Raw genomic sequence first — 12,241 nt, forward strand, 5'->3', positions numbered from 1 at the left:
TATTATCCACAAATATTTCTACCAAAGCAATCTTATTATCTGGTCCTTCCTTGATATACAAGCTATTTTTATCATTAGTTCTTTGAAAACGAATTTGAATAAGATGGTTATGCAATCTCTCATACCATTCTCTAGGGGCTTGCTTCAGATCATACAATACTTTATATAATTTTCAGACCTTGTCCTTCTTGTCTAGATCAACAAAACCTTGAGGCTGTTCAATGTAAACCTCTTCATCCACTATACCATTGATAAATGCTGACTTGACATCCATTTGATAAACTTTGAATCCTTTGTATGAACCATATGCAAGTAAGGTCCTGACACCTTCCAATCTTGCAACAAGAGCAAAAGTTTCTCCATAGTCTATTCCTTCTTCTTGAGAGTATCCTTTGCATGCCAGTCTAGCTTTGTTTCTTGACACCTTATCATCTTCATTTAACTTGTTTCTGAATACCCACTTAGTTCCAATCTTATTTTTTTCTTTAGGCCTGGGTACAAGAGTCCATGTTTTGTTTTTCTCTATCTGCTCTATCTCTTCATTCATAGCCTCAATCCAACTTTCATTTTCTAATACATCTTTGACACTTCTGGGTTCAAAATCAGCAAGTAAACAAGTACCTTTCAACTTACTTCTTGTCATAGTTCCTTTAGATTTATCTCCAATGATCTGATCTGGGGCATGATGCCTCCTAACATACTTAGCTAATACAGGTTCCTTGCCTTTTGAATGCTTTGCATTTTCATCCTCTTGCACTTTAGCTTTAGGTTTTGACTATTTTGTCTATTGCTCGGGTCCTTCAGACTTGGTAGACATTGGCTCGGTAGCATTAGAATGTGACTCGAGTTCCTATAGCTCGATTTGAACTTCCTGCAACTTGGTAGTTATGCTGAGCTCGGTAGGTATTGTCCTTTTGTTGACAGATGTATCTAGTAATGTGTCAATAAAAATAAATCTTCTGTAATTTTTAGGTTCTTTCTTGCTTTCTTCTTTAGTTCTTTCTGCAAACTCATCAACTTTCACATGTGCACTTTCTATGACTTTGTGAGTAGACAAATTCAAACATCTATATGCTTTACTCTTGCAAGAATATCCCAAAAATATTCCTTCATCACCCTTCACATCAAACTTACCTTTTCTAGATTCTTTCAAAATGTAACATTTGCTTCCAAATACTTTTAGGTAACTTACATTGGGTTTGTAGCCATACCATAACTCATAGGGGGTTTTGAATGAGTCCTTCTTCAGTTGTACTCAGTTCAAAGTATGAACTACAGTGATGATATCTTCCTTCCAGTATTTGATAACAATGCTCTTTTCAATCATTAAGGTTCTTGTACAATCCATGATAGATTTGTTCCTTCTTTCAACTATTCCATTTTGCTCAGGAGTTCCAGGTGCTAAAACCTATCTTTTGATTCCTCTTTCAATAAAAAAGTTATTGAACTCATGTGAAATGAATTCACCACCTCTGTCCGACTTCAAGAATTTCAGTCTTTTGCCTATTTCCTTCTCTACTCTGGCCAAATACCATTTGAACTTCTCTGAATGCTTCTAATTTCTCTCTTAGGTACATGATAGTCATCATTCTTGAGTAATCATCAACAAAAAGAATGAAGAATTTTTCACCAATATAGTTTTCAATTCCAATAGGTCCACACAAATTAGTATGCACAATTTCTAAAACTTCTTCAGACTAATAGTTCTTACTTTTAAACCTAGTCTTTCCCATCTTGCCAATTTGACAATTCTTGCATAGACCAACCTCAGGTTTCTTTATGTTAGGAATGCCTCTTACTTTCCTGAATTTACTTATTTTCACCAAGTTATCAAAGTTCACATGACACAATCTCCTATGCCATAACCAACTTTCTTCAGTTTGAGCAATAAAGCATGAACATTCACCATGTTCAAGATAAAAAAAAATTACCTTTTTTTTGAGTGCTTGATCCAATCGACTTTCCTTTTTAGTCCAGCAGTCTTACTTTTCCATGCATGAATTCCACTTTGAATCCATTATTGAGTAGCTATGCCACACTCAACAATTTTTTTTTTAGTCCTTCTACCCAATATGCATTATCACATACAAGTTCTTTGGTTAGTGAGATTCTTCCTCTTCCTTTTATACAACAAGGTTCATTATTACCAAACCTCACACTACCACCATCATAGTCTTCAAAATGTTCAAACTTAGTTTTATCACTAGTCATGTGATGAGAACAACCACTATCTATAATCCATGTATCATTTTTTCTCACATGAGAAATAAGTGCCATTCCTCATCATTATCAGACTCATCTTTTATAGCAATGTAAACAATTTCAACTTCTTCTTCATCATTAGAATCATTACAATTCTTAGCCATAAAACATGTTTTCTTACCTTTTTCTTTGAATGATTTGAAATCTTTCTTGCCATTGCACCTGTGACCTTTCTTCTCATCCTTGTTCTGCTTGTTTGGGAACCTAGTAGCAATATGTCCAATTTCTTCATAAGAAAAATAGATTAGAGGAACCTTACCTTTGTATTTCCCTTTGCCTCTTGAATATTTCCTTGCTAATAGAGCTTCAACCACCTCAAGATCACTGTCTGAACTTTGTTCTGATTCTTCTTCACTATTTGACTAAGAATACTTTATCTTCTTGCCTTTCTCCTTGAGTGAAAGATTGGCCTCAAATGCTAATTCAATGTTCTTGGTAGCTAGAACATAATTATCATAGATATCTAGCTCGAATGCAATCAATCTTTGAACTATAGCCTCTAAATTTATCGTATGATTTGCTTCACATCTTCTTTCATGAATTGTAGAAACTCTGATTGCATAAATGGGAAGTAGTGTTCTAAGAACTTTACTTATAACTATTTTCTCTTTGATATCTCCTCCAGAAGCTTTGATTTCATTAACACTTGCTTTGACTCTTTCACCATATTTTGCAATGTTTTCATCTTCTCTCATCCTCATTTCATCAAATTGACCTCTCAAAATTTCTGCTTTGGCTCTTCTCACATTATCATCACTTCCATAGATATCTTTTAGCTTGTTCCACATTTCAAAAGAAGTTTTGTAATCCTTGATATCATAAAATTCTAAACATAACTTAGGGTAGATGCAATATCTATCATCATGTTGTTGTGAGTCTTCTTTTCAACAATATCATTGACATATAATGTGTCATTAGGTTCTACATATTTTCCATCAAGGTACTTTAGCCTTGTATCACCAATAGAAGCTAGATGAAGTCTCATCAGTCCCTGCCATGCTGAGAAGTTTTCCCTGGTGATTCTTGGAATTTCCCTCTTGTAAGCCATCTTGATCTTTAGCTTAGATCCTTGAAGTATTTTTTTGCAAGCACCAAAAGCTTTGATACCAATTGTTGGAAATGTAGATGGAGTAATTGAGAGGTGGGGTGAATCAGTTACCACAAAAACATATCCACAAATCCCTTAGATGTCAAACAAGTTGCTTATTGATGTCACTCGATAAACATTCACAAAAATGCTATAACTTGGTAGATTAACTTGTTACTAATCTTTAAGTATTCACAATTATTAACATGCATGCAAAAGTAAATAACACAAACACAAGAGACACCAAATTTAAAGTAAAAACCCAATAAGGGAAAAACCACTAAGTAACTAACTACCAATTTTCACTCTTTTGAAGTGAGCCCTATTAGGAGCCAACCCTGTTAAAGGTTTACAAAACACATTGTTAGGTGTGACCCTATTAGAGGATTTATCCACCATGCTAGGAGTGGCCTTGTTAGAGGTCTTTAGAACAATTCAATGGAACTATCCACCTTGTTAGAGGATTTACAAAATGGTTGTTAAACCAACTATGTTAAGAGATTTAGGAATTACTATTACAATGGTTAGAAAGTAACAACAAAATGACTTGAATAAGATGCAACTGAATTTGTTGATTATAGATCTCTATTCTGCACCATTAGATCCTCCTTGATCAAATATAGCTTTGCTACTCCTTAATGATCTCTGATCATCTTTCAAAATTCTCTCTCACAATAATCAGTCCACCTCCACAATCATATCACATCAAATTCATCACACTTCAAATTTCCAACTTGATCTCTCATATATACCTTTCAGATTATCAAGTCAGCTCAATTACAAGTTACAATCACCTATAATCATTACCATAGTCAACTGGAAATAATACTTAAAAAAATTAAGCATCAAATCATAAATTAACAAATTCCTTTATTAGCCAACCTTGATCGGTAAACATTGCTTCAGAAAAAATTTCTTGAATTAACTATCTCAACTCAGTTAACACTGCAAAATCCTTTGGCTGCCAAGTGAACTCGGTAAGAACTAAATTTTTTTCACTGACCATGAGAGCTCGGTAAGAATTGTTTTTAGCCACATTTTCTTTTGATGAACAAGTGAGCTCGATAGACATTGAATTTCCTTTGCTAACCTTGAAATCTTGGTAACAATTGTCTGCCCAAGGTAAAGTCTAAGAATGCTCGGTAGACACTGTACATCTTCTTGCAAACCAACTGAGCTCAATAAGCGCTAATAGATGACTTGTATGACTTTTGTGTAACATCAGAGACAACACACAATAGGATAATTGTATCCAACACCATTGAAGCCTCTTTAAAAGAGATGTGGAGCTGGGTCAAGGAGTAGATTCATAATAAACTGAACAAATGACACAATAGGTCTCTGTCTTTTGCCGATAGAATCCAAGTGTGTCAGAAAATTCTCTCTTCTTACAATATATACTATGCCTCTGCTTGGATGTTTAATGATTAATAAGTGTCAAAAATCCAGAAAGCTATCATGAAGTATCTCTGGTCAAATGGGAAAGGGAATAACAAGATTCACTCTGTCAAATGGAATTGGTGTCATGTTGACAAGCTCCTTGGGGGCCTGGGACTTAAAGACCTAAGACTAGGTGGTCTTGCTTTGGCCTTTGAATGGATCTTTCATGCCTTGGAGGGAGATGACCCCTGGAAAGTTCTGATTCGTAACAATATTGAGAGGGGATATCCAAAAAATGCCAAATTCTAGAAGAATCTTCCTCTCACTGATCTCATTTGTGGTGATTTTCCTATCATTGTTCAAGGCTCGGTGGTATTTAAGTCCATTTGGAAAGCCTGGAACCATGTTAGGCAACTCATCAAAAATAAAAACTTCTATGATGATAAGACCCTCCGTGGTGATAGATCCATTTGGTGGAACCTTAAGTTGGGTAATAAACCCCTTGCTCTTACCCAAGGGTGCTCTGCCAAGAATTGGGCAAACCATGGGATCAAACAATTTATTGATATCTTTGAAAAGGACAGACTTATCCAGTGGAATGAATTAAAGAATAAATTTAACCTTCCTGATTCTCATAAGAAGACTTATAATATGATAGTCAAGGCTAGTAAGGATATTCCTACTTTATGTCATGTTGACTCCAATATTTATCTGAAAATTAAATGGCCTAATGGTATCATCATCTCCAAACTTAAAGCTAAGAATATTTGCACTATTATAAATTGCAATGAAGAAATTATCAGTCATGTTAATAATACTTGGTATAATTATTTGGATGTCCCCTCCTGGAATAAGCTTTTTGATAATCTTTGGAAAAGTTATATTGATCCTAAAATTAAATGTTTTAAATGGTTGCTTATTCTCAAGAAGCTTCCTATTAGGAAAACTTTCTCTGATATCAATTATTGCAGCATTTGCAGAACCCTAGAAACGGGAAGACATATTTTCTTTGAGTGCAATTTTGCTAAAGAGGTTTGGTTGATGTTTGGTATATCCATCCCTTCTACTTTCAATATTTTTGAAATTATTATTGGTTTTATTTTTAATGCTAAAAAATATGTTAACATGTTTTGGGACATTCTCTCATCTAACATTTTGTGGAAAATTTAGAAGTGCAAAAATGAAGAAAGGTTTCAAAACATCCCTAGATTGCTTACTGATTCTTTTTGAAGTCTCACATCTTTTAAATTTTTTTTTTAGATTCAAATTACCATGAAAATCAACAAGTCTATGTTCAAAAGGCTGCTTAAGGATGGTCATGCCACCTTCTTCACTAATGAGGTGAAGAATGGGTACTTCTAGAGGCTGTACTTGGATAATATACACACCTTCAATCAAACTGTCAACCCAATCAGCAAGGAGATTAAAAGAAACCCTCAAAGCACTACTAGTGAGTTGATCTACATGCTTAAACAAACTCAAGATCAGAAGATTATGGTTTGGATGGAAGGTTCTATGGGTTGGACAGCGTAGGTGGACACCTTTGATGATGTGCTCCACTCATTGTTTTTCTCTGCTCCATCTTTTTCTTATCTTCTCGGGTTATATGTAATCTTCTTTTTGTTCTTGTGTGAGGCTAGTCCTCTGTTTCTCTGATACTATGCAGTTTTTTATTTTGTATCTTTGAACTCCTTATATCTAATACAAAAATTATTAAATTGTTGGTAATTATTTGTTTATATTGTCTATTTAACTAGAGAGTCATACCAAATTGATTGTTGAATTCAATTGATTTAGTTAGATATTAGGATAATCTTTTCATTATTTTCATAAATATTGTACTATATTCTTTATAATATAAAATTAAATAGAATATATTAAAAAAAAAAAAGTAAATGTATAAATTAGCATAACTAGGAGTTGCACATTTTTTGTACATGTAATGATGAGTTGATATGAGTTTTGGTTTTCAAGAGAGAAATATGTTTTGTACATTTTGAAATTTAGATAGTCAAGGGTTAGCATATAAGATCAAAAAACAAACTTGGTCAATCTAATAGTGAAAGTGTAATCATTAATAATAGAAATGTGAATTTTTTTTTCCTAATCTAATTCACATTGGTTACTTTCTAATTAATCGTGTCCATTTTTGGTGCATTTGGGAGGCATAGAAAACCATGCATATGAGTGGAACCCCAGTGTTGCCACTTGTACCTATACCAATAATCCTTTATAGGGTTGACACTTTTAGGTATTCCAACTTCCCTTTGAGGTAGGTGGACACCAAATTTTTTGCCTTGATTGGGCGAGATAGGTGTTTTCTCTTCTTGCATCTTTCCTCATCCAGTATGTAAAATAAAAAGAAAGTTTTGAGCATATAAGGGAAGAATTAAGAAAGACTTAAAAAAGGATCAAATACAATACAAGTCATCAAGGAAAAAAACTACTTCATTCATTTTACGGTTATTGATTAATTTATGTTCTCTTTTGACAAAGCTATTTCTTTTATTAAATTTTCATGAACAATGCAACCCTTGATTTTATCTATGAATAATTGCTTAAAGTAAATGATATTCAACGTCCTAGATTAACTTGTTATTTAAGAGTTAAAATGTAAAAGGAATTCAATCAACATGGACAAGAGTGAAATGTGCAAAAATAAAGAACAGTCTAGCTAGAAGGTGAGGAAGACTTAATATGATGCTCGAAGAGATTTAAAAATCAATATAAATTGGTGATAATACTTTCCTGAAGCAAAATGTAAAATTGTAGAAATTTATCAAAAATATTGTAACCTTGTAATATTTAGTGGATTTGGAAGGCTTCATTGTTAAATAAGTGAGAGGGGGGTGAATCAGTTATCTTTGGGTGCTTTAAAATAATTCACCACACTTATAACAACTTAAACTTAACAGCAATCCACTCGGTAAATAGTTTAACTTAACCAACCTTAAACTTGCAAATAGATTTGTAGTTCCTACTGAGTGTGGGCAATAAATTGTAATGTGCATAAGATAAACATGAAATAACTTGCAAACATTCATACACACATTGACACCAACATTTTTAATGTGGAAACCCAATTGGGTTTAAAACCACTTGGGACTAGTCACCCAAAATAATTCACTCTTTTGAAGTGAGCTCAATTAAGAGCCAATCCTATTAAAGGTATAAGCACACTTGCTAGGTGTAACCATGTTAGGGGATTTTCACCAAAGATCATTTAGACCTTATCACCCTTCAATGAGTGGCCTATCAAAAGGACTTACAAACATTCAATGGAATGCCGCCTTTTAAAATGATTTACAAATATAATTGTTAAGTCCACTCAATTAAGAGATTCTTCATAAGGTCTTCAACAAGTGGATAAATGTAATATGATATTATAACATGTGACAATTACTTGTGGTAGAATCTACAATAAATGTAAGAATGTTGTTATGAAAATATGGAGATCTATAATAAACTTGAATTTCATCCAAATTTACAAATTTGAATACAATGTTAGTTACAATGCAATTATTATTGTAACTAGACCAATATTTCCCATTTATGCATTCAAGGTTTTAAGACTAGACAAAGCATGTTTATGAGGAGTTACATATTAGATTTAATTTTTGACCAATTATATGATACCTCGTATATTATTTACATATTTACTTTTTAATATTGAATATGATAGTACATTTTAATTTATTTTTTCCTTTAGATCTTTTCTTAATTATTCATTTTATTAATATATTAATTTTACCATTACAATATCAAAAATGTTTCTAGTAGACACAAATGTAAAGAAAATTACTCACTAGAATATTTGTTGAAATTATTGATGCATCTTATCATATCATTTTGAGCTATTGAATTTTTCTATAACAATGGAAATAATTTATTGGTAAAAATAGGAAAATAGATTTCATATGATGTATAGGCATTCTACAATTACAAATTGGTTTCAAAAGAGTGGTAAACAAAAGAAAGGGAAGGTTCTTTATAGTCTATGATACAACCCATGAGACTACCCCATATTCCTTAGAGGAAGCACCTGATACAATAGAATTTGAACTTTGTTATCTCCCCCAACAAATTCTCCACCAATAAAACAAAATTAATTATTCCTTTTAACGAAGTTAGTGCAAATAACTTCAAAGAATCAAACCAACATTAATTTGCTTCAACGATTTACAACCGCAAAAAAATTGTTTGCCATAATCTAAATCACTCCAAATTTTCAGATTCACTCTCTTTCACTTGCAAGCCGAGATAGAAGAAGGGAACAATAAATAGCAGTAGCAGAGGATGCTGGGGAGGTGGATCAGCAGGAGGGAAGATCTTTGGGAGGCGGCGGAAGAGACTGAGATTTCCCATTTCCGTTGAGAACAACCCACGCCATCTTCAATCCCCAGCTCGTGTGTACCTCCAAATGGCAGTGCATGAACCACACCCCTGCATCATCATCGGATACATCATCACCCATATCTATCTTATACATTTAAAAATTAAAAAAATCATCATAAATAATGTATCATTAAGCTCTTCATTCATTCGATCACAATATACGTACGTACCTGGATTATCAGCTTTGAATCGAAGAGCCACCCATCCTCCGCTGGGCACGCCCACCGTATTTCTCTCGGGAGGATCCACAAGATTGAACTTTGACGGATCGGAAGAGGCATTGTAGTTACCCACGCCCTGCCCCACGATGAAGAAGTTGAAGCCGTGGAGATGGAGCGGGTGGCTCTCGGGACCCACGATGCTCGTGTCCTGCAAAACCAGCTCCACTCTCGCGTTGAACGGAATCGTCTTCACCCGAGTGTCGCTCACCGGGCTCGTGTTGTTCGGAGGAGTGCCCGTGTAATTGAATACGAACGGCGGATTGTCAGGGAAAGACCGGTTGTAGACTCCCTTGGAGTGACCGAAGAAGTGGGCTTGCAGAAGAGCCGTCGTGGGCATCACGAACGAGATGTTGTTAATGGAGGCCGCGAACATTGTGTTGTTGGGGCCCTGGCAGCTCTGGCCTGTGATACTTGTATTTGTAGTACTCGTGCAAGGGTTTAGTCCGAGCCCAATTGTGAACAGGAATCGTTTGTCCACGGTTCGAGGAACCGGCGGAGGAGTCAAGCTTCTCATCTTCTTGCTGTAGTTAGTGGCGAAAGAGGTGTCATTTTGGGCCGGAAGGACGGGTTTAACCAGTGGGAACTTACCAGCTGTAGTGGAGTTGGGGAAAGCGTATTCTAAAATGCCAGCGACCGTGGAGTTGTCAAAGGTGCCGCCGCCGGTGACGTAAGGGCGGGCGTACATGAGGAATCTGGCTGCGGGTGGCTGTGATTTGGCTGTTAAGAGCACGTTGGTGGTCTGGCCAGGTGAAATGAGAATGGTGTTGCTTTGGAAGGGTTTCACGTATACGGCGTCTGTTTCTACCACGGTCATCGTGTGGTTGGCGATTGCAAAGAAGAGTTCGTCGTTCAGAGCAGCGTTGATTATGCGCAGAAGGTATGTTTTTCCTGGGATGACTTTCAGCTTGAATGTATCTGCATTGCAATATTAGTGACACATAGTAGATGATCAATTCAGGGATTCCAACCAGATTCCACATTCGATTTCCATGACAAAAGGACCAATAATAGTTGTATAAAATTTAATAAAAAAATCAATGTATTACTTTGTAGTGATATTACAGAGATGGTTTCGTTGGGTATATGAGTTTACCTTTAGCAGAGCAGTTGTAGAGGGGTCCAGGCAGGCCGTTTATGGTATAGGCGTCAGATACGTTAGGCCCTCCCCCATTTTGCATGGCCTGGTTGATGACACTCTCCGTGTCCGCATTCCACCATTCTCCTGCACATACCAATATGATTTTGTTTTCTTAAATTCAAGTAGTTACGGTGTATATGTATATACAGGAAATAATAGAGAAAATTCTAAATAAATTACCGAAAACAATGGGAACTTCATGGTCTGGCTTTGGGAATGGGTAAGAGGTGTTCTTTTTGGGATAGATAATGATGGGTCCATACAAACTGGCGCGCAGCCATGAAATGTGGGCATGCCACCAGAGTGTTCCTCTCTGCCCCGTGATTGTGAATTTGTATTTGTAACTCTGCCCTTTCTGAATCGGGCACTGCGTTATGTACGCCGGACCGTCTGCCCACGCAGATCTCAGCTGTCGGATTCCATGCCTGAAAAGGGAAAAGAGAAATTCCACTTCTGAAATTGTTATAAATTATAAATTAATTATAAATTAGGGTAAATGTCTGATACAACTATTAGACTTATAGAACACAAGAAACCGTAAGCCATGTCACAAATCCCAAAACCATTAATCTAACAGAAGTATCATATATCCAATGCTAATATTTACAAAAGAGTTCTACTTGCCGGCCACCTTTTGAACGTACCAATGAATCGTGACGTTGTTGGTAATGTGATTTGTTAATGTGACAATCACACGATCACCTTCATGGGCAACTAAGGCAGGCCCAGGGAAGTGGCCATTCACAGTGATCAGGCTCTTTGTATGGCAAAGTCGAGTCACGTTCTTCAGTTGTATCTGCAAACAAACATTAAAATTATACATCAATATGCTAAGTACCCAAACATTCCAAGATACTAACTACAACCCAATTGTATGAAGGAAATGATTGCAATGATGAACAACCCACATCGAATTTGTAGTGCCGAATGAGCCGCGAATGCTTCCCAGAAGCAGAATGTGTCAGAAATAGTACGAGTGCAAAAACTGACAAAAGTAGGGCATTCAAAGTGACTGCCATTGCACTTTTCCTCTGAGCTATGCAGAAAGTGAGAGAGAGAGAGGTTGAAATGCAAAGAGCAGAGAGCATACTTATCATCTAGTGTCACCAGATAGACCAAATCTGTTGCGCGGTCTTGTTATGGTTAGGTAGTTCGGTAAGCAAGACAAATAGAAATAGATTACTATTGCCTTCAATTCCGTTTCTATTTGCCGATCTTGCACTTCACTGTAGAGTAGCTGCCTTGGAAATGGAAGGAGATGATGTGGCAGCTGTGATTACCACGAAATGAAGAGCTTGGAACATTTTCTAGAGCAAACAAGACACTAACTTGAGGGCGAATCCACTCGGTAAGCGTTTATTGGTGCACCAAACTAGTCTCTCACATCTTATTCACGGATTATCTCCTTGTAGCCCAAGTATCAAGAAATTCTCTAGTTACAACCAGTTCAGAGAATTCGCTATTACGCTACATTAGATTTTGGCTAGATATGGTACGTATTTTGTGGGTTGAAAACGCTAGTGCTACAGTTAGAGTTACTAGACATAAATCATCGTTTTCACAGATCATTTACATGCAAAGTGAAATTGACATTAAACACCAATTCGAACGCGAGAAGGATTTGTCACCATACAGTCGAATTATCATTAATTAAATGATGCAGTTCAACTACTTCCAGTTGCATATGAAATCTTATCAGGTTTGTTGAGGTTGAATTTTCAGAAAAGCGTATGACTTGCTACCTATTCGAATTTAATA

General features: G+C 35.8%; 1 protein-coding gene across 1 annotated transcript; it reads right to left on the reverse strand.

Moving 5' to 3' along the window:
* Positions 1-8,614: 8,614 nt before the first annotated feature.
* On the reverse strand, positions 8,615-11,549 carry LOC149564339 (laccase-17-like). The gene is made up of 6 exons (XM_089827401.1): positions 11,392-11,549; positions 11,128-11,279; positions 10,664-10,908; positions 10,439-10,567; positions 9,295-10,260; positions 8,615-9,172 (listed from the first exon to the last, which is right to left on the reverse strand). The coding sequence occupies exons 1-6, from the start codon at positions 11,500-11,502 to the stop codon at positions 9,042-9,044; spliced, it is 1,734 nt and encodes a 577-aa protein (XP_089683527.1). The 5' UTR covers positions 11,503-11,549; the 3' UTR covers positions 8,615-9,041.
* Between the last annotated feature and the right edge of the window lie 692 nt (positions 11,550-12,241).

This window comes from Cupressus sempervirens, chromosome 4 (genome assembly GCF_028749045.1).
Source record: "Cupressus sempervirens isolate cs-2001-9-10 chromosome 4, ASM2874904v1, whole genome shotgun sequence".
Classification (NCBI taxonomy): domain Eukaryota; kingdom Viridiplantae; phylum Streptophyta; class Pinopsida; order Cupressales; family Cupressaceae; genus Cupressus; species Cupressus sempervirens.

Bases quoted from the DNA above. Each gene is read 5' to 3' on its own strand.
- LOC149564339 (XM_089827401.1), bottom strand. From the start codon at position 11,502: ATGGCAGTCACTTTGAATGCCCTACTTTTGTCAGTTTTTGCACTCGTA. The intron at 10,909-11,127 runs GTACGTTCAAAA...TTCCCTTTTCAG, and splicing joins AACAACGTCACGATTCATTG to GCATGGAATCCGACAGCTGA. The intron at 10,568-10,663 runs GTAATTTATTTA...TGGTATGTGCAG, and splicing joins TGAAGTTCCCATTGTTTTCG to GAGAATGGTGGAATGCGGAC.